The sequence below is a fragment of the Microcaecilia unicolor genome, chromosome 2 (assembly GCF_901765095.1).
Source record: "Microcaecilia unicolor chromosome 2, aMicUni1.1, whole genome shotgun sequence".
Classification (NCBI taxonomy): domain Eukaryota; kingdom Metazoa; phylum Chordata; class Amphibia; order Gymnophiona; family Siphonopidae; genus Microcaecilia; species Microcaecilia unicolor.
The window spans coordinates 124,035,090-124,058,758 of record NC_044032.1 but is presented as its reverse complement, the minus strand read 5'-3'; the positions used below and the strand labels follow the sequence as shown (position 1 = coordinate 124,058,758).

The following is a 23,669-nucleotide window of genomic DNA, read 5'->3' as shown; positions in this document are numbered from 1 at the left end:
CGCTGCTACCACAGCTAGGCACTTGGTGAACACCCTGGGCGCAGAGGCGAGCCCAAAGGGTAGCACACAGTACTGGAAGTGGCGTGTGCCCAACTGAAATCGCAGATACTGTCTGTGACCTGGCAGTATCGGGATATGTGTGTAGGCATCCTTCAAGTCCAGAGAGCATAGCCAATCGTTTTGCTGAATCATGGGGAGAAGGGTGCCCAGGGAAAGCATCCTGAACTTTTCTTTTTCGAGATATTTGTTCAGGGCCCTTAGGTCTAGGATGGGACGCATCCCCCCTGTTTTCTTTTCCACAAGGAAGTACCTGGAATAGAATCCCAGCCCTTCTTGCCCGGATGGCACGGGCTCGACCGCATTGGCGCTGAGAAGGGCGGAGAGTTCCTCTGCAAGTACCTTCTTGTGCTGGAAGCTGTAAGACTGAGCTCCCGGTGGACAATTTGGAGGTTTTGAGGTCAAATTGAGGGTGTACCCCTGCCGGACTATTTGCAGAACCCACTGATCGGAGGTTATGAGAGGCCACCTTTGGTGAAAAGCTTTCAACCTCCCCCCGACCGGCAGGTCGCCCGGCACTGACACTTGGATGTCGGCTATGCTCTGCTGGAGCCAGTCAAAAGCTCGCCCCTTGCTTTTGCTGGGGAGCCGCGGGGCTTTGCTGAGTAGCACGCTGCTGACGAGAGCGAGCGCGCTGGGGCTTAGCCTGGGCCGCAGGCTGTCGGGAAGGAGGATTGTACCTACGCTTACCAGAAGAGTAGGGAACAGTCTTCCTTCCCCCGAAAAAATCGTCTACCTGTAGAGGTAGAAGCTGAAGGCTGCCGGCGGGCGAATTTGTCGAATGCGGTGTCCCGCTGGTGAGAGACTCTACCACCTGTTCGACTTTTTCACCAAAAATGTTGTCCGCACGGCAAGGCGAGTCCGCAATCCGCTGCTGGAGTCTATTCTCTAGGTCGGCGGCACGCAGCCATGAGAGCCTGCGCATCACCACACCTTGAGCAGCGGCCCTGGACGCAACATCAAAAGTGTCATAAACTCCTCTGGCCAGGAATTTTCTGCACGCCTTCAGCTGCCTGACCACCTCCTGAAAAGGCTTGGCTTGCTCAGGGGAAGAGCATCAACCAAGCCCGCCAACTGCCGCACATTATTCCGCATGTGTATGCTCGTGTAGAGCTGGTAAGACTGGATCTTGGACACGAGCATAGAGGAATGGTAGGCCTTCCTCCCAAAGGAGTCTAAGGTTCTAGCGTCCTTGCCCGGGGGCGCCGAAGCATGTTCCCTAGAACTCTTAGCCTTCTTTAGGGCCAAATCCACAACTCCAGAGTCATGAGGCAACTGAGTGCGCATCAGCTCTGGGTCCCCATGGATCCGGTACTGGGACTCGATCTTCTTGGGAATGTGGGGATTAGTTAATGGCTTGGTCCAGTTCGCAAGCAATGTCTTTTTCAGGACATGGTGCAAGGGAACAGTGGACGCTTCCCTTAGGTGGAGAAGGATAGTCCAGGAGCTCAAACATTTCAGCCCTGGGCTCGTCCTCCACAACCACCGGGAAGGGGATGGCCGTAGACATCTCCCGGACAAGGGAGGCAAAAGACAGACTCTCGGGAGGAGAAAGCTGTCTTTCAGGAGAGGGAGTGGGATCAGACGGAAGACCCTCAGACTCCTCGTCAGAGAAATATCTGGGATCTTCCTCTTCCTCCCACGAGGCCTCACCCTCGGTGTCAGACACAAGTTCACGGACCTGTGTTTGCAACCTCGCCCTGCTCGACTCCGTGGAACCACGTCCACGATGGGGGCGTCGAGAGGTAGACTCCCTGGCCCGCATCGGCGAAGCTCCCTCCGCCGACGTAGTCGGGGAGCCCTCCTGGGAGGTGGCCGCGGTCGGCACCGCACGCGGTACCGACGTCGGGGACCTCAACCTGGGCGATGGGCCAGCCGCGCCACGCTCGACGGTAGCGGAGGCGCAAGCACCGCCGGTACCGGAGGGGTAGGGCGCAACAGCTCTCCCAGAATCTCTGGGAGAACGGCCCGGAGGCTCTCGTTCAGAGTGGCTGCAGAAAAAGGCTGAGAGGTCGATGCAGGCGTCGACGTCAGAACCTGTTCCGGGCGAGGAGGCTGTTCCGGGCTGTCCAGAGTGGAGCGCATCGACACCTCTTGAACAGAGGGTGAGCGGTCCTCTCGGTGCCGATGCCTGCTGGGTGCCGAATCCCTCGGCGACCCAGAGCTCTCGGTGCCGACACGGGGAGGAGACCGGTGTCGATGCTTCTTCGGTTTCTTCCGAAGCATGTCACCGGAGCTCCCCGGCACCGACGAGGAGGACGTAGAATCCATCCGTCGCTTCCTCGGGGCCGAGGCCGAAGGAGGTCGGTCTCGGGGGGGCTGTACCGCAGGAGCCCTCAGGGTAGGAGGAGACCCACCCGAAGGCTCACCGCCACCAGCAGGGGAATGGACAGCCCTCACCTGCACTCCTGACGATGCACCACCGTCCGACGACATCAGCAGACGAGGTCCTGGTACCACCGACGTCGATGCAGCTATCCGATGTCTCGGCGCCGATGCAGAGGCCCGATGCCTCGATGCACTCGATGCAGGGGCGGCCGAGGAAGATGGTCTGGACGCTGACGACGTCGATGCACTCGAAGATCCCGGTGCCGATGCCGACGAAGAGCCCGAGAACAACACGTTCCACTGGGCTAGTCTCGCTACCTGAGTCCGCCTTTGAAGCAGGGAACACAGACTGCAGTTCTGAGGGCGGTGCTCGGCCCCCAGACACTGAAGACACGACGAGTGTCGATCAGTGAGCGAGATAACCCGGGCGCACTGGGTGCACTTCTTGAAGCCGCTGGAAGGCTTCGATGTCATGGGCGGAAAAATCACGCCGGCGAAATCAAAATCCGAAATGACGGAAAAAGAGCACCAAACTTTAGAGGGAGAAAATCTCGACCGAGGCCGAAAAGAGGCCTACCCCGACGACGAAAGAAAACTTACCGGGGCAAAAAGCTGGAAGTACGGGGAGGATTGACACGAAACCCGGTGGCGGGTTTCCGGAGCACTTCCCGACTTAAACAAAAGCTTTTCCGAAGAAAAAACACGCTCAAAACAATTTGGACGCGCGAGGTCGACTTTCCGGGGCTCGACACGGCGAAAATACGACCGTACCGAGTGCGGACAAAAGAAGACTGGCCGGCTCGAGCCGGTTTCGGGCGGGAAGACGGCCGCGCATGCGCGGTGCGCGCGAGGACTAGCAAAGGACTTTGCTAGTGAAGTTTCCGATTGGAGGGGCTGCCGTGGACGTCACCCATCAGTGAGAACAAGCAGCCTGCTTGTCCTCGGAGAAAGCAGGGTTATCCAACTTCGGTTCGTGAGGGCCGCAATCCAGATGGGTTTTCAGGATTTCTCCAATGAATATAAATCCACAGTAACGTGAGCTCTCTTAATTTTTAGGGGTTACCCTATATATTTTTTTATTTTATTTTTATTACATTTGTACCCCGCGCTTTCCCCACTCATAGCAGGTTCAATGTGGCTTACATATTATATATACAGGTACTTATTTGTACCTGGGGCAATGGAGGGTTAAGTGACTTGCCCAGAGTCACAAGGAGCTGCCTGTGCCTGCAGTGGGAATTGAACCCAGTTCCCCAGGACCAAAGTCCACCACTCTAACCACTAGGCCACTCCTCTTCCAATTAAGTAACCACTATGAATGATTATAAAGAACATATATTTATATTTTATTATGCGTATATACCAATTCTATGCACTACAAAAGTTCTTCCTTTTAGCATATCCTGCTTCTTCTTCAAGAAGAAGAAGCAGGATATGCTAAGAAGAAGCAGGATATGCTAAAAGGAAGAACTTTTTTGTAGTGCATAGAATTGGTATATACGCATAATAAAATATATGTTCTTCAATGAATATAAATGAGATATATTTGCATGCACTGCCTCCATTGTATGCAAACAGATCTCATGCATATTCATTGTGGAAATCCTAAAAACCTAACCTGCCGAGGGCCAAGGTTGAACACCCTTGGTCTAAAGTATGTCCTCAGTGTTTTTCACAAGTGATCACTGGGGAGACTGAAGGGCAGCCCATGCTCAGGAATTCTTAACCATGGAATCCTCCACATGCATGCCATAGCTGAAAGCTCATTCTAAATTAATATTACATAAACATTTTATATGCTAACTGATAAAAAAAAAAAGATTAATCAAAATCAGAACTAGAGTAATTCACTTTATTCTAGAATCCCTACTGAATACAGTACATAGAAAAAGTTATTTTTTTAAGCCTGAACTGTATATATCAAGGGCTGCTGCACGCTTTTTATGCTTGAATATTTAGTACCAGACCAGACTCTGACACCAGTACTGAATATCCATTTTTCAACAGGTGTCAGTGCTTATCTGGATATCAGCAATATTCTGCCCAGTGCCTGGATACTCATCCAGATAAAGTTTAAGATAGCAAAAAGGCTCTCACTTTATCTGTAAAGTTACTCAGTTACCAGGTAAGCTCTAGCTCTGCCCAGACTCTGCCCCTGGCACTGTCCCATCTCTCTCTTTCTCTATTCTCAATAGCTGATTTGCGGATGAGAATCTGCTCAGCTCCCAATCTACGAGACCTAAGCTGGAACCCATTCCAACCCCTGCCTTGCAATATGGATTGAAGTGGTTCAGACTCAAGCTCAGAGGACCAACCCTGACAGCTCTGGGACATTCTTCTTTATTACCCTATCTCCTTCTTAGTCCAAGTGCTGGAAACAGCCCTAATCCAAGAACTCGAGGCACAAAGCCAGATTCTCCACTGGAACAAGTGGAGCAGAGAAGTGCAGAACTGCCTGAGGAATAGCATCACTGCCCTGCTACGTCCAATGCTTTAACTCCAACCATCTCATAAGTTGTTGTCAAAACCTAAGAATAACTTTTTAATGAGAGAGAATTTCCATATTTACTATGCCATAAGAACATAAGTATTGCCACACTGGGACAGACCGAAGGTCAATCAAGCCCAGCATGCTGTTTCCAACAGTGGCCAATCCAAGTTACAAGCACCTGGCAAGATCCCAAAATAGTACAATACATTTTACGCTACTTAGAAATAGGCAGTGGATTTTCCCCAAGATCATTTTAATAACGGCTTATGGACTTTTCTTTTAGGAAGCTATCCAAACCTTTTTTTAAACCCCACTAAGCTAACTGCTTTTATTACATTCTCTGGCAACGAATTCCAGAGTTCAATTACATGTTGAGTGAAGAAATATTTTCTCCGATTCATTTTAAATTTACTACTTTGCAGCTTCATTGCGTGCTCTCTAGTCCTACTATTTTTGGAAAGAGTAAACAAGTGATTTACGTCTACCCGGTCCACTCCACTCATTATTTTATAGACCTCTATCATACCTCCCCTCAGCCATCATTTCTCCAAGCTGAAGAGCCCTAGCCGCTTTAGCCTTTTCTCATAGGGAAGTTGTCCCATACCCTTTACCGTTTTTGTCACCCTTCTCTGTATGTTTTCTAATTCTACCATATCTTTTTTGAGATGCGGTGACCAGAAGTGCACAAATTATCTGAGGTGCGGTCGCACCATGGAGCGATACAAAGGCATTATAATGTCCTCATTTTTGTTTTCCATTCCTTTCCTAATAATACCTAACATTCTATTTGCTTTCTTAGCTGCCGCCACACACTGAGCTGAGTCTTGAAACATTAATCAGGTGCCAATACCTTGCTCCAGTTTTGTCCATCTTATTTAAAAAACAGATGCGTGGTATTTGGTGTTTGTCTGCTTGTCGCCATACTGTCAGAGTCTGCGCCTGAAGCAAAAATAATGCAAATTATTAAAAAATATATCTAATCATACATATATGACTTTCTAGTGAAACAGGAGAGGATAGAAATGTTTAAGTAAACAAAACAAAATAAACACACTCTTCCTTTTAAACATCATTGCTGAACAGTGATGTTTAAAGAGATTCTCTACAAGTCTAAAAATGTACACTTCCTTTAAAATTTCCTAAATTAAGCTTTGATACAGCAATTTCCTCCTGAATCTTTGGGCTTCCATCTCATTTAGAACCAGGGTTGAAATCTAGCACTAAAAGCCTTCATTCACAACTACCCAGGGTTTTTACACTATTTTATAACCCCTCAACCCACTGCAGGAGTACTTGTGGATTGAAAACTATGTACCAAGCTCCTTCCCAATTATTATGGACCTGCAATCCAGTCATATACAGCTGCCAGCCACAGAGTGTGACCTCTTGTATGATCTCTAGCCTTATTCAATTACAGTTTGTCATCTTCCTCCATTGCACTCCACCCTGCTGGGAAGTTGAGCATGCAAAATCCCTCCCCCTTATTTTTTTTTTAAAGCTTCCATATTCTTCCCCTTTCACTTCCAAATACAGCACCCCACAATAATCCAAACGACTGCTAAACTCAAAGTGACAGTTAACCAAATATCCAGTCTCCTGTGGCCTTTCCAGATGATGCACTGCAATCACCAACCTACTGCACTGACCCAGGCAATATAATGAGCACGTAGCCTTTAAGACAAAAGCAAAATATCCTGTTCCAGCAAGCATTTGGTGAACGTTTCTTACCTCCACACCAGCTGAAGCATCAAACACAGCTACTGCACCATCAAGCACTCGCAATGAACGCTCCACTTCAACTGTAAAGTCCACATGGCCTAAAACAAAATGACAGGAGATTTACCAGTGTTACAATAACAAACACAGCATATAGTAAATTGTTTGTGGTTTAACAGCCCTGCACCTGGTGTATCAATTAGATTGATCCTATGGTCATTCCAGTCGAAGGTTACAGCAGCAGACTGAATGGTAATGCCACGCTCTCGCTCCTGGGTCATGAAATCTGTTACTGTATTGCCATCATCAACATCTGAAAAGGGGGAAAACATGGTCATCATAAAAATGCACTGGAAAGGTGAGACAGGCATCTGCAATTACTCATTGTGAACAGGGTGTAAAATTCTTCACATGGAGAGTGTGTAGACCCCTAAAAATCATGGGGTCTATGTTGACTCAGATTCCTGCAGCATAAGGAATGATGAGGCAGCAGTTATTTTCCTGCTATTAAAATTGTGACATTTGTGAGCACAGCAGCTATATATTTATTTTAATTCTAACAGGCAATCCAGACAGAGGTGAGACACCTGGTGACATCAATCAACGATGATAAAAATTGCAAATTGGCTTGACTCAGGGGCCTATTTACTAACTGCTGATAATGTGACCAAATTGCAGGTGACATGAATGATTCAGAAATAACACCGCCTACCACACAAAAAAAAAAATCTGGGCCCCCCCCCCTCCTATTAAAAAACACCTCCTCCCTAAAACACCACTGGACTGTGCCAAGCTTTATCTACAAATCCTTGTTATCTAGTGGGGGTAGGAATGATCTCCACATTTTCTTGCCCTGCCAAGACCATGCTTCATAACGGTGCAAGCCAACCCCACACATGCTAGTTTGCCCCTCATCAAGACAGCAATATAGCCAGTGCTTTTTTTGTACGAAAAAAGGTACCGGTACTCATTATGAGTGGGTCACCACCTATGGCTCCACCACCCGTTAGCCACACCCCATATACCAACCATGGTGTATATAAACAGGCATCATTGAAAATATTATACCAGTATAGGAGAAAAAAATAACTTGAATTTTTTAATTATAAATAATTTCTGTAAGATGTTACAGTTCCAGTATACCCAGTGCAAAATAAGATAGATGTAAATTCTCAAATTGGACATATTCTAAACACTAAAATGAAAATAAAATGATTTTTTCTACCTTTGTTGTCTGGTGACTGTTTTTCTGATCATGTCGGTCCCAGTCTCTGATTCTGCTGCTCTCTATCTGTTCCCTTAACTCCGTTTCCAGGGATTCTTTTCCATTTATTTCTTTACTTTCCTCCTTTCTTCTTCATTTCTTGCTCTACATCCATAGGTAAAAGCTGGGTCCTCCGCAGACTTGACTGGAGGAGGTATAGAGTGGATCCAGTTTTTGCCTATTTTCTCCATCCATGTGCAGTTTTTCTCCTCTTTTCCCTTTCCCTCATCTCCGTCAGTATGCATCTCCTTCCTATTCTTCTCTCCCCTCCATCCATATGCATCTCATGTCCTTCCTCTCTCTTCCCTCTCATCCATCCATGTCCAGCATTTCTCCTCTCTCCTCCCCTCCATCCATGTTCATCTCACTTCCTCTCTCTTCCCTCTCCTCCATCCATGTTCATCCCGCTCCCTTTCTTCCCCTCCATGTCCAGCATTTCAACTCTCTCCCCTCCATCCGTGCTCAGAATTTCTCATCTTCCCTAAATCACTGTGCATCTCCTCCTCTGTCTTTCCTCCCCTCCATCCATAAACAGCATTTCTCCTCTACCCTTCCCCTCCATCCATGTTCATCTCACTTACTACTACTACTATTTAGCATTTCTATAGCGCTACAAGGCGTACGCAGCGCTGCACAAACATAGAAGACAGTCCCTGCTCAAAGAGCTTACAATCTAATAGACAAAAAATAAAGTAATCAAATCAATTAATGTGTACAGGAAGGAGGAGAGGAGGGTAGGTGGAGGCAAGTGGTTACAAGTGGTTACGCGTCAAAAGCAATGTTAAAGAGGTGGGCTTTCAGTCTAGATTTAAAGGTGGCCAAGGATGGGGCAAGACGTCCAGCATTTTAACTCTCTCCCCTCTCCTCCATCCATGTGCATCTCCTTCCTCTGTCTTCCCTCTCCTCCATTCATGTCCAGCATTTCTCCTCTCTCCCTTCTCCTCCATCCATGTGCATCTCCTTCCTCTGTCTGTCTTTCCTTCCCTCCAATATTTCTCTTCCCTGCCCTCCACTCCATCAATGTCCAGCATTTCTCCTCTCTCCCCTCCATCCATCCATGCCCAGCATTTCTCCTCTCTCCCCTCCATCCATCCATGTCCAGCAACTCTCCTCTCTCCCCTGCTCTCCCGTCCATGTCCAGCAACTCTCCTCTCTCCCCTGCCCTCCCGTCCATGTCCAGCAATTCTCCTTTGCCCCTATCCTTCCCTTTCATCCATGTCCAGTGATTCTCCTTTGCCCCTATCCTTCCCTCCCATCCATGTCCAGTGATTCTCCTTTTCCCCTATCCTTCCCTCCCATCCATGTCCAATGATACTCCTTTGCCCCTATATTCTTCCCTCCCATCCATGTCCAGCGATTCTCCTCTGCCCTCCTATCCATGTGCAGCAATTCTCCTCTGCCCTCCCATCCCATCCATGTCCAGCGATTCTCCTCTGCCCTCCCCCTCCCATCCACGTTCAGGGATTCTCCTTTGTCCCTATTCTTCCCTCCCATCCATGTCCAGCGATTCTCCTCTCTCCCCTGCCCTCCCCTCCATGTCCAGCGATTCTCCTTTGCCCCCTATCCTCCCCCTCCCTTCCATGTCCAGTGACTTGCCACAGACTCCACCTGCCCCCGAGATCGTTCCAACCCCATTCCCACCTACCCACCCTCAGCTCCCTGACTTTCTGTTCTGCCCCCTGCGTTGAAATCTTCTATTTACCTGAACTCGCAGCGGCGAACCAGCAGTGAAAGCAGCAAGCAGGCAGGCTCGCCTCCTCGTTGCTTCCTTTCCCTCTCAGCTTCCCACCCTCGTGGAAAGGAAATTAAATCAGAGGAACGCAGGACGCTGAGAGGGAAGGGAAGCGACGAGGAGACAAGCCTGCCTGCTTGCTGCTTTCACTGCTGGTTCGCCGCTGCAAGTTCGGGTAAATAGAAGATTTCAACGCAGGGGGCAGAACGGAAAGTCGGGGAGCTGAGGGAAAGCAGGCCCTCAGAAAAAAGGTGCTGGTATGCCGTACCGCCACAAAAAAAGCACTGAATATAGTATGGAGTTGCCCTGAGCCATTTTGAAAAATGGTGCCAGTGTGATGGAAGTGAGGATTTGCAAATAAGCCTGTGAGGTCAGAGTCCTACAAATGCCAGAGTGGCAAATGGGCACTCGGTGGTATTTACATTTATGTTAGCAATCTTAAGGAGGCTGGTATTCTATAGTCTTACAAAATTTAGTTTTATGCCTCTTTTTGGCTTTTTGCCAATTTTTATTTTTCTCTCTAGAATAAAAAAAACAGTACATTAGCTCAGTGGCTAGCAGATAAATTTTTTTTCAACTTTTATACAGAGAATATATATGAGAAGGGTCGTGTAAGGTAATATGATCATCACTAAATGTGTAAACACCAAATGTTTATATTTTGACACTCCGGATGGATACAGTAGTCCTTGGTTGTGGTTTGTGTTTCCCTTATTTTTCGTTTTTGTCTTGTTTTGACTGGTTGCTCCTAAAGTATGCCCTGTTATATAGGTGGTGTCATACTGAAAATCCAAAGTGAAGAATTCTGTAGCCCCTGACACAGGCAAGATATTCCCAAGGACTGGATGCCAGAAAATATACCACTCCATTTGGACTGGTTTTAAGTTATTTCAATGGATAAGAATTAATAAAGAGTGTAAATATGATCTACTAGTTCTGTGATTATTTCCATTGCCCTTTGATTTTGAATCATACACGTTAATACATACTTTTGGGTGTATTCTGCCTACTCATTTCCATGGCAATTAATCAACTCCAACTTGTTTTTATTCTTTTTTTTTTTTTTTTTTTTAAGATAAATCAATCTCTCTTACCTCCTAGTGCTCTGGTATATCCAGAATAGTAGAGCATTCTTTCCGAGGTTGTGGTCTTTCCGGCATCAATATGAGCCATGATACCAATGTTGCGGATTCTGGAAACATAGTTTTTTAGAGATCTGTAAATGTTCTACTACTGAGAACAGTAACTGACCTCCCAGATAAAACAAACCAAAGGAAACACCAATGAATTAACTATGATTTCCTGAACATTCATTTCTTCATAAATTATGTTAGTTATCTGAACACACCACATCTAATTGTATTCTGGGGAACAGATGCAGAAAATAGTTATTCTGAATCTGCAAAAACCTGCAAATAAGTAGTAATTATGCATTAAAATCTGCAAGAAGATGTTCTGTTTGACTTTATAAAATGTAGAGGCTGTCAACTTCTGTTCACTTAGGGGTTCACTAAAATATACAGTCTGACACGGGTTCCTAAACATTTTGCAAATGGGTCTATTATAATTAAATATCAACACCAGGTATCAAAATTAAAAAAAAAAATAGGGACACTACAAAATCACTAAAACTCACAATCAAAAAAGCCCAAGTCAAAACAGTCCATAACCGACTGGTACTACTTTTTCAGTAATCAAGGCCTTTTATCATGAGCAAATCAGAAAACCACAGTGATTACAATGGATCAAATTCCAAATTACAAGTCTAGTCCACTGGTATTAAAGTATCTGCCACAAAGGTGATGTGATACTTCTGGCAAGGCTCCTGAAATGATTATCTTAAGGCGGCCAAATAGAAAAGGTGACAATGAAAATGAGAAAGTTGCTTGGGTGTGTAGGGAGAGGAACAGAACAGGAAAAAGGAGATAACATCTCTGTATGTCTCTGTTGAGACCTCATTTTGAGTACCGTGTACAGTTCTAGACACCACAGCTTCAAAAAGATATAAACAGGATAGAATTGGTCCAGAAGGCAGCTACTAAAATGGTCAGTGGTCTTCGACATACAGAATATGGGGATAGACTTAAAGATCTCTACGTATACTTTGGAAGAACTACCTCCATGGCATAAATATACAGGAGGTGAGTCTCATTCAATTGAAAGGAAGTTCTGGAATGAGGGGGCAGAGGATGAAGGTGAAAGGGGACAGACTCAGGAATAAGCCAAGGAAATAAATGGCCTCACGGTGGAGGTGGTAGAGACAAAGACTGTACTGAATTCAAGCAAGCTTGGGACAAGTACACAGAATCTCTAAAGGAGAAGGGATAGTAGATAGCATGGTTGAGCATACTAGAAAGGTCATATGATCCTTATATGTCTTCATTTTTCTCTGTTTCTGTGACTTAGACATTTTTAGCTGAACTAACTAGGTCAAAATTTAACCACCTCCTGTTAATAGAGCAAAATATACTCTAATGTCAAAAATAAAAGTTTCCATTTATTCCAGAAATTGCTACTGCATAACTAACTACAAGCAGTTTTAACTTGTATTACATAAGTATAAAAGTAAAACAAATACTATACATTATACAGCTAAAACAAGATTCACTTACTTAGATACTGGAGGATTGAGGACAGAGCGCAGAGATTTGACAGCACCTGTTAAACAAAAGCTTTGATAATTATTCTTCTCAGAAAAGCAATGTAACATTTCATGTTTCGGAAATGAAGAGAATAAGCCTGCCTTGAGCCACTGCAGGTTCATTGTAGAGGTGTAATGTGTACAGGCTACAGACTGCACATTACAAGAGTGACTAACCCTGGCTCACAAAGACTTTCTTCTCTATGCCTCAGCCTCTCAGAGGATTTTAATTATATGACCCATTTATTTAAGGGATCTGTATATGCCTGACAGTGCAACACCACCCCACCTCCAAAACCTAAACATTTTTAATCAAACAATTAATAAGCAAATTGTCATGCCCTACCACATGAACACTCTCTGACCACTGGGATAGTCTCCCTCTTCCTCTGGGAAGCCTTCACCATCTCTGAATCCGTGTTTATGAGGAAAACGCTTAGGTCGAGTCAGTAAGATGCTTATTTGGAATTTAGTAAAATGAAGTAAATAACAGCAGATCAAGACCTGAACTGTCCAGCCAGTCTGCTCAATAAGGGGGCCAGAGCCGCACAACAATGTTGCAAACTCACATTTTACTTGCTATCAAACTTAAAGTATCTTCACTCCTAACATATGACATAAATGTGAAATAAAATAAGCATACTTGTTCTTGATTTGTCCTTGCTGTTTACGGGTTACAGACCATAGAAGTCTGCCTGTCACTGGCCTTACTTCCCAATTGTGTCAAAGCCCACTCCAGTCATCCAGATCTGTCTTTCCTTAATCAAGACATAGACTGTAGAAGTCTGTCCAGCACTGGCCTTACTTTCCCACTACTGGAGCTGCTGTCTAAGCACTGCTAAGTTTTATTTTGATGACATTCCCTTTAAGTTGAATACCAGGAAACTGACACAGTGGTGAAAAGAGAAAAAACACTAGAAAGAAACTGATCATAGAGGTGTCAGTCCCAAGCGACTACCTGGTGAATTTTGTAGAGAGAGAAAAGATCTTCAAGTACCAGGAAATGCAATCTGAATCCAAGAAAATGTGGCAGAAGGATACAGAAATAATTCACATCATTAAGCATTTCCAAGCACATCTATATAAATTGCCTATACATGTAACAGCTTATGAAACATCAGAAGCAAGCTCCCTTTAGCACGATGCAAGTACTATGGAAAGCATTAGCACTAAATTTGAGAGACTGAGATCATAGTCCACATACCTTGGTTTAGGAGTGAGGTTCGTTACTGTCATGGTATATACAAAACTAACCCTCTTTCCATATAAGGATTCTCTACATCTATCCCACACGTTTTTGAATTCTGTCACCATTTTTGTCTCCACCACCTCCCCCAGGAGGGAATTACAGGCATCCAACACTCTCTCTGAGAAAAAATACTTCCTGACGATACTCGTAAGTTCATCACATTATAACCTCAATTCATATCTTCTAGTTCTACCACTTTCACATCTCTAGAAAAGACTTAGCTGTACATCAATACCTTCCAAATATTTAAACATCTGAATCAGATCTTTTATCCTTCCTTTCCTCTAGAGTATACATGTTCAGGTCATCGTCTCTTTCAACACTAATTTTGTTTCTTAATTACATAAGTATTGCATTACTGGGCCAGACTTAAGGTTCATCAAGCCCAGCATCCTGTTACAGTGGCCAATCCAGGTCACAACCTGGCAAGATCCCAAAACAGTATAATACATTTTATGCTGCTTATTCTACAAATAAAGCAGTGGATTTTCCCCAAGTCCATTTTAATAATGGCTTATGGACTTTTTTTTTAGGAAACTATTCAAACCTTTTTTTTTTAAACCCCACTAAGCTAAAAACTTTTACTACATTTTCTGGCAATGCCAGAGTTTAATTACACAAATAAATATTTTCTCCAATCTGTTTTAAATTTACTACTTTGTAGCTTCATTGTGTGCCCCCTAGTCCTACTATTTTTGGAAAGAGTAAACAATCGATTCACGTCTACCCATTCCATTCCTCTCATTATTTTATAGACCTCCATTATATCTCCCCTCAAGCATCTTTTCTCCAAGCTGAAGAGCCCTAGCTGCTTTAGGCTTTCCTCACAGGGAAGTTGTCCCATACCCTTTATAATTTTTATCGCCCTTCTCTGTACCTTTTCTAATTCCACCATCAGGCTTATTTTCGAAAGAGAAGGACGCCCATCTTTCGACACAAATTGGAAGATGGGCGTCCTTCTCACAGGGTCGCCCAAATCAGCACAATCGAAAGCTAATTTTGGTCGTCCCCAACTGCTTTCCATTGCGGGAACGACCAAAGTTCCCGTGGGTGTGTCGGAGGCGTAACGAAGGCAGGACTTGTACATGCCTAACACATGGGCGTCCTCGACCCATAATGGAAAAAAAAGGGCGTCCCTGACGAGCATTTGGACGACTTTACTTGGTCCATTTTTTCTTACGACCAAGGCACAAAAAGGTGCCTGAACTGACCAGATGACCACCGAAGAGAATCGGGGATCAACTCCCCTTACTCCCCCCCAGTGGTCACTAACCCCCTCCCACCTTAAAAAAAAAAAAACAACTTCAAAAATATGTCGTGCCAGCCTCAAATGTAATACTCAGGACCATCGCAGCAGTATGCAGGTACCTGGAGCAGTTTTAGTGGGTGCAGTGCACTTCAGGCAGGCGGACCCAGGCCCATCCCCCCCCTACCTGTTACAATTGTGGTGGTAAATGTGAGCCTTCCAAAACCCACCAGAAAACCACTGTACCCACATCTAGGTGCCCCCCTTCACCCGTATGGGCTATGGTAGTGGTGTACAGTTGTAGGTAGTGAGTTTGGGGGGCTCAGCACACACGGTAAGAGAGCTATGTACCTGGGAGCAATTTATGAAGTCCACTGCAGTGCCCCCTAGCGTGCCCAGTTGGTGTCCTGGAATGTCAGGGGGACCAGTGCACTACGAATGCTGGCTCCTCCCATGAAAAAAGGGCTTACATTTGGTCATTTCTGAGATGGTCGTCCTTAGTTTCCATTATCGCTGAAAATCAGAAACGACCAAGTCTAAGGACAACCATCTCTAGGGATGACCTAAATCTCAAGATTTGGGTGTCCCCAACCATATTATCGAAACAAAAGATGGACGTCCATCTTGTTTCGATAATACAGGTTTCCCCGCCCCTTCGCTGGGATGTCCTGCGAGGACATCCTCAGGAAAACTTGGGCGCCCCTTTCGATTATGCCCCTCCATATCTTTTTTGAGATACAGTGACCAGAATTGAACACAATATTCGAGGTGCGGTGACACCACAGAGCGATACAAAGGCATTATAACATCCTCATTTTTGTTTTACATTCTTTTCCTAATAATACCTAACATTCTATTTGCTTTCTTAGCTGCCGCAGCACACTGAGCAGAGGGTTTCAACGTATCAAATGATGACACCTAGATCCCTTTCCTGGTCGGTGATTCCTTATGTGGGACCTTGCATTATGTAGCCATAGTTAGGGTTCCTCTTTCCCACATGCAACACTTTGCACTTGATCACATTAAACATCATCTGCCATTTGGATGCCCAGTATCCCAGTCTTGTAATATAACATAATAACATAGTAGATGAGCCTCGTAAGGTCCTCTTGTAATTTTTCACAATCTTCTTGCGATTTAACAACTTTGAATAACTCTGTGTTGTTACTCCCATCTCTAGATCATTTATAAACATGCTAAAAAGCAATGGTCCCAGCACAGACCCCTGCGGAACCCCACTATCTACCCTTCTCCATTGAGAATACTGACCATTTAACCCTACTCTCTGTTTTCTATCTTTTAACCAGTTTTTAATCCACAATAATACACTACCTCCTATCCCATGATGCTCCAATTTCCTCTGGAGTCTTTCATGAGGTTCTTTGTCAAATGCCTTTTGAAAATCCAGGTACACAATATAGACCAACTCACCTTTATCCACGTTTGCTCACCCCTTCTAAAAAATGTAATATTTATTTATTTATTACATTTGTATCCCGCACTTTCCCACTAAAAGCAGGCTCAATGCGGCTTACATAGTAATTGGTGAGGTAAGATTTCCCTTCACTAAATCCACGTTGGCTTTGTCTTATTAATCCATACAAGATTTCCCTTCACTAAATCCACGTTGGCTTTGTCTTATTAATCCATGCTTTTGAATATGCTCTCTAATTTTGTTCTTTATAATAGTCTCTACCATTTTGCCCGGCACCAACATCAGGCTCACTGGTCTATAATTTCCCGGATCACCTCTGGAACATTTTTTTTTAAATCAGTGTTAAATTGGCCACCCTCCAATCTTCCGGTGCCATGCTTAATTTTAAGGATAAATTACATATTACTAACAATAGTTCTGCAAGTTCATTTTTCAATTCTATCAGTACTCTGGGATGAATACCAGCCAGTCCAGGCGATTTGCTACTCTTCAATTTGTCAAATTGTGACATTACATCTTCCAGGTTTATAGAGATTTCATTCAGTTTCTCTGACTCATCAGCTTTGAATATCTTTTCTGGCACCGGTAAGTCTGCCAAATCTTCCTCGGTGAAGACTGAAGCAAACAATTAATTTAATCTTTCCGCTAAGGCTTTGTCTTCCCTTTGTGCCCCCTTTACCCCTTGGTCATCTATGGTCCAAATGATTCTTTTGCCAGCTTCTTGCTTTTAATATACCTAAATTTTTTTTTACTATGTGTTCTTGTATCTGGGTCGCATCTTTTTATGTCTTTAGTGAGATACGGCTTCCAAAATTGAACACAATACTCCAAGTGGGGCCTCATCAGTGACTTGTACAGGGGAATCAACACCTCCTTCCTTCTGCTGGTTATACCCTCTCTATGCAGCCTAGCATCCTTCTGTCTACAGCCATCACCCTATCACACTGTTTCGCCACTTTGAGATCCTCAGACACTCACCTCAAGGTCTCTCTCCTGAGCTGTACCTAACGCATACATCTCCTTTAGATTTCTAGACCTTAAGTGTATTACTCTGCACTTCTTTGCGTTAAACTGCCAAACCTCAGACCATTCTTCTAATTTTCGTAGATCTCGTCTCATGTGTTCTACTCCTTCTGTGGTGTCCACTCTATTGGATATTTATTTGTGACATTTATATCCCACATTATCTCAAACAAGTTTGAGTTCAATGTGGCTTACAATAAACAGTATAAGATACATAACAAAGAATAATGCATAAGAAAGTAACTTGTTGAAAAAATCCAATTTTACAATACAAAACACATTGTCTCATAATCTCATCCCAAAACATATAAACCCACAAACAAACACCCCAGGTTACACCCTTCCTATTGCAGACAGTCTGAAAATCCTCGGAGTAACAATCGACCGGAATCTCTCACTAGAGAATCAAGTGAAATCCACCATAAAGAAAATGTTCTACTCAATGAGGAAACAAACATGTGAAACCATTCTTCCCGAGGGAAATATTTCGCAACTTGATACAATCAATGGTACTGAGCCATGCAGACTACTGCAACGGAATCTACGCGGGCTGTAAAGAACAAATCATAAAGAAACTCCAGACCGCTCAAAACACAGTAGCCAGTCTTATATTTGGAAAATCGCGTTTTGAAAGCACCAAACCCCTCAGAGAAAAACTACACTTGCTCCCAATCAAAGAACGTATTGCTTTCAAAATCTGCTCCCTGGTCCATAAAATTATCTACGGCGAAGCCCCAGGATACATGAAAGACCTCATAGACCTACCAACCAGAAACACAACAAGATCAGCTCGAACATATCTTAATCTCCACTACCCAAACAACAAAGGACTCAAATACAAAACAACATATGCATCCAGTGTTTCCTATTTAAGTGCACAACTATGGAACGCACTACCAAAAACAGTAAAAACAACGTATGACCACCTAAAATTCCAGAAAAAACAAAAGACGAACCTGTTCCAAAAGGCATACCCCACCGACCCAACATACGAACCAGAGTACCTGTTACATCACCAAGAACGTAATGGACTCACCCCAACTCTCCCTCTTCCTACCTAATGTCTCCCCAATGTATCTACCATATATGAATCATATTCTACCACAATCACACCTTGTGCACACTTTGTATTTGTTCAGACCAGAAATGGCGAACGCCGCTACGGTACTATGTAAGCCACACTGAGCCTGCAAATAGGTGGGAAAATGTGGGATACAAATGTAACAAATAATCTCTCTATATAAAAAGCAACACCAACGTTCTATGAAGCCTCCAGCCGGAAGTGTGAAGGGGGCGAGATATCCGGTTTCCCTATGAGTGTCTGCCCCGCCCTCTCTGTAACACAGTCAGTGAAGGAAAACAGCAGAGCACGAAATCAAATCGCTGGCTCTGTAACAGTGAAGGACTCAGAGGGGGGAGGGGAGAGAGGCCAGAGGGCAGGGACACACACACTCCCACATGCACACAGAAGAAAACATTGTTTGAGATGAGGTTGTTCTTTGTGAGGGTTTGTTTGAATAGGAACGATTTGAGGATTTTGTGGAATCTAGCATATTCCTGTATATTTCTTATTTTGGGTGGTAAGGAGTTCCACCATTTGGTTCCTAGGTAAGTGAAGTCTGCAGAGTGGACAGTTTTGTAGATTACTTTTTTGCAATTTGGGAGGTATAGTCTGAGATAGTTTCTTGCCTCATATTTAGTGTTTCTTTGAGGTAAGTTTATTAATGGTACCATATAGTCTAGAGCTGTGCCATTTAGTATTTGAAAGATAAAGGAACATAATTTGAAGGCAATTCTCGCTTTGATGGGAAGCCAATGTAATTTGATTAATAAAGGGGAGGCACTTTCAAAACGAGAGATTTTATATATGAACCTGGCTGCAGTGTTTTGAGCTGTTTGGAGTTTTTTCAACAGGTACTCCTTACAGTCAGCATATATGGTATTACAATAATCGAATGATTGTTCCAATAGTCTGAATGTTTCTGATGAGAAATAGGGTCTGATCCTTTTTAGTTTCCAAAGAGACCTAAAAGATTTTGTGATTACTGAGGAAAATTGAGTATCAAATGTTAAATGTTTGTCTATAATTATACCTAGAATTTTCAGATTATTGTCAATGGGGAATGAAGTGTTGTCAAATGTGAAACTGTTGTAGTCATTTTGGTCAAATAGGTTGGTAATGATCATGAATTTAGTTTTTTCTTTATTTAGCTTTAGTTTGGATTCTGAGGCCCAGGTTTCCATCAGATTTAAGCCAAGTTTTGTCTTTTGTAAGATGTCTTTAATGTTCTTTTTGAAGGTTATGTATATGGTAACATCGTCAGCATACACGAATGTTTTGAATCCTGCTGTTTCTAGTCTGTTGCCTAGTGGTGACATCATTACATTAAACAGAATGGGCGATAATGGCGAGCCCTGAGGGACACCACAGTCCAGTGACCAAGGAGAGGATAAGGTTCCTTTCATTTTCACTTTGTAAGATCTTGATTTCAGGAATCCTTGAAACCATTTGAGGACTGTGCCACATATACCAAAGTTGTCTACTATGTTTAGTAGGATATTATGATCTACTACATCAAATGCGCTAGATATATCGAACTGTATTATTAAGATCTTAGACCCTATGCTAATTTCTTTTCTGAGATTTAATACTAGGGTAGTAAGGACAGTCTCGGTGCTACAGCATGGTCTGAAACCTGATTGCGATTTGTGTAGTAGGGAGAAATGTGAAAGGTAGTCCATAGTTTGTGCTGCTACTATTCCTTCCATCACTTTTATCATCAAAGGAATGGAGGCTACTGGTCTGTAGTTTGTTACATCAGTTATAGTGACTGAATTGTTTTTTGTTATTGGTGTTAGGATTTATTATCAGGGAAAATGCCATGGAATAGTAGGAAGGAGATATGCTGCTGAAGCAAATTGATGAATATATTAGGAGCTTCTTCATAAGGTAACTAGGACAAGGATCTAGTATACGTGGAGGGGGATAATCGAACGGGGGCGCCCATCTCTAAGGGCGCCCATCTCGGAGGACGGGGGCGCGAAGGGGCGGGACAAACCGTATTATCGAAAAAGATGGGCGGCCATCTTTTGTTTCGATAATACGGTTGGTGCCGGCCAAATGCCTAAGATTTGGGCGGATTTGAGATAGTCGCATCAGTTTTCAGCGATAATGAAAACCGAAGCCGGCCATCTCAAAAACGAACAAATACAAGGCATTTGGTTGTGGGAGGGGCCAGGATTCGAAATGCACTGGTCCCCCTCACATGCCAGGACACCAACCAGGCACCCTAGGGGGGCACTTTTAAAAATTAAAAAAAAAAAATACCTCCCAGGTGCATAGCTCCCTTACCTTGGGTGCTGAGCCCCCCAAATCACACTCCCCACAAATCTACACCATTACCATAGCACTTATGGGTGAAGGGGGGCACCTAGGTCTGGGTGCAGTGGGTTTTTTTTTTTTTTTGGGGGGGGGTTGGAGGGCTCCCATTTACCACCACAAATGTAACAGGTGGGGGAGCGGGCCTGGGTCCACCTGCCTGAAGTGCACTGCACCCACTAAAAACTGCTCCAGGGACCTGCATACTGCTGTGATGGAGCTGGGTATGACATTTGAGGCTGACATTTGAGGCTGGCAAAAAAAGTTTTTAAAATTCTTTTTTTTTTTGGTGGGAGGGGGTTAGTGACCACTGTGGGAGTCAGGGGAGGTCATCCTTGATTCCCTCCGGTGGTCATCTGGGCAGTTTGGGCACTTTTTTGGGACTTGGACCTAAAAAAAAGGGGTCCAAAAAACCAGACCAAATTCTCGCTAGGGCCGCCCTTCTTTTTTCCATTATCAGCTGAGGGCACCCATCTCTTAAGCACGCCCTGGCACGCCCCTGTCCCGCCTTCGCTACCCTTCCGACACGCCCCTAGGAACTCTGTTCGTCCGCGCGATGGACCGCAGTTGGGGGGCGCCCAAAATCGGCTTTCGATTATACCGATTTGGGCGCCCGCAAGAGAAGGGCGGCCATCTCCCGATTTGGGCTGCCATTCTCTTTCGAAAATGAGCTGGATAGTGAGTTTGAATATTTTAGGAGGTAATGTTTTACTGTGTCATGGGTTGGTAGTTGGAAGGAAGACAAGATTCTGTTGGTGGTTATTCCTGTATGTTTGTCTGACTGTTTTTCGTAAATATCTTGATGGTTGACTTTTAATTTGAGGACTCCTTCTCTGATTTTAACTATTTTTTGTTCGAAAAAAGTAGCCAGTTGCTCTGCTGTTGGTGGAGACTCTGTGGTTTGGTTATTTCTTTTGTGGATAATAGGCTTTTTATCAGACTGAAAAGTTTAAAAAAGACATAAAACAGTGACACTAAACACCCAGCTGACAAATTATACAAATTTTGAAAATTATACAAAATTAACAAAGTACCTTATATTTGACATGATATTCCACAGGTAGCCAATGAAGCTGTACCAACATAAGAGTTAGATGACCAAATTTGGTTATTTAGGTGCTCATTTTCAAAGCAAATAGACTTACAAAGTTACATAGTAACTGCAACAATATTATACCTTCAATTCATTTGATAATACTATACAATCAATCAATCTGTAGCAAGACATGGAGTCCACAGACAATCCTCAGCCAAAGAGCTTGTACTATTCTGCCAACAAGAATGGACAAAACTCATCCCACTGTGCAAAACTGGTAGACACTTCCTAAACAACTCATGGCTGTTACTGTTGAAAAAGGGGTTTCTACCAACTATAGTTTATGGTTTACTGCAAGGGTCCTCAAATCTAGTCCTTGAGGTCCACAATCCTGTCTGGTTTTCAGGATTTCTACAATGAATGTGTATGAAACTTATTGGTATTCACTGCTTTCATTGCATGCAAATAGATCTCATACATTGCAGAAATCATGAAAACCAGGCTAGGTTATAGACCTCAAGGACTGGAATTGAGGACCCCTGGTTTACTGAGTCAAGGAATGCAAACACTTTTGTGATTCTTAATTACCTTCTGAATATTTCTACGGTTCTTTCACATTGAAAGTGTGCAGTATGTTGTGTAGAACAGTGAAACTCCTATTTTAATCCATTTTGACTTGCATTCTTTTCCACCAGGGGTTCTCAACTCAGTCCTTGGGACACACCAAGCCAGTCTAGTTTTCAAGATAGCCGTAATGAATATAAATGAGATATATCTGCATGACCTGCCTCCACTGTATGCAAATCTCAAGCATATTCATTGTTGTTATCCTGAAAACCTGACTGGGAGGGTGAGTCCCGAGGACTGGGTTGAGAACCCCTGTTTTAGGCACCAGAATGTGAAAACTGTACAAGGGTGTGAAGACTTTTACAAGGCATTGTACTTCTTGGGTAACCACTATTAGATATAGGTCCTTATTTACTAAACACAGTCCGTTAAGGCAGGACTATGGGGTAGTAGAACCCACCTGAAAAAAAGAAGTCTTGGTAGAGTAGACAGTTCTCTCTATAAGTGATAACACCTATGTTCATACTTGTCAGTCACTATCCATTAGTTTTAGGATGCAGATGCCCAGAGAAATGTTATGACAGTACTATTAACAATACCTGGTGGGGAGCTGTAATCTCTTCTACTAAAGTCTTGAGGGTTTATTCTTCCCAAAAGCACAGACCTCACCCTCCAGCACTGCTTGCACTACAGAGAAAAACAAAAAAAAGTGTGAGATTCCTTGTTACAATTATAATTGTTCTTTGTTACAATTATAATTATTCCAAAGAAAAGAATTACAGCAGAGGAAGTCTCTTATAGACCAAATAAAACCACTGAATGCATTCACAGAGCTAGCAGGAAAGAATCTCCATCTTTTCAACTGAAAATGTTCTTTAGCAGAAGTAAAATTTTACTAAGAAATCTTGGGCATCATTCAAAAACCTTTAGGTGCCAAGAAAAATTTTCCTATACAAGTGGAAAAAAAAAAAAAGAGTTATTGCCTATTTTATTTTGTGGGGACTAGAATGAATGCAACAGGCCACAAAAAGCAGGATGAAAGGAGTAAATTAACTGAAGAACCTGAAACGGACCATTTTGGCCAATGCCTACATCGGGGGTCATTCATTAATGTCACAATCAGGATCCTTCAAAGGTCAAATAACACAAAGGTATATGCATAAACCATACAAACATATCCAATATGCATGGAACAAACACCTTTGTGGTATTTGACCTTTGAAGAATCTTATGACACTAGTGAATGAACCCTGATGCAGGCTGTTGGCCAAACAATGGTCATACGGGGTCCTTCAATAAATTTGCTCCTATATGCTGCTTCTTATGGCCTGTTGCATGCTTTCTGGTTCCTACACTGTGTCTTTGCTGTGGTTCCCTCTGTAGTTTTCCTATTTTATTTTGTACCTTTTTTAATCCTCCCTCCCTCCAACTATTGGCTCCTCTCTCTCTCTATCAGCTGGTCTCCACTGCCCAGGTTATGGTCTTACTGCAGCAGCAAACCTCTT

At 43.7% G+C, this 23,669-nt stretch overlaps 1 protein-coding gene across 1 annotated transcript in view; it reads right to left on the bottom strand.

The window, feature by feature from the left end:
- GFM2 (G elongation factor mitochondrial 2) overlaps positions 1–23,669 on the bottom strand; it is a 147,448-nt gene that overhangs the window by 92,304 nt on the left and 31,475 nt on the right. Inside the window, 6 exon segments of the mRNA XM_030193279.1 lie at positions 5,727–5,815; positions 6,605–6,693; positions 6,780–6,905; positions 10,683–10,780; positions 12,201–12,246; positions 22,764–22,851. Of these exon segments, the coding sequence (XP_030049139.1) occupies positions 5,727–5,815; positions 6,605–6,693; positions 6,780–6,905; positions 10,683–10,780; positions 12,201–12,246; positions 22,764–22,851 (536 nt within the window).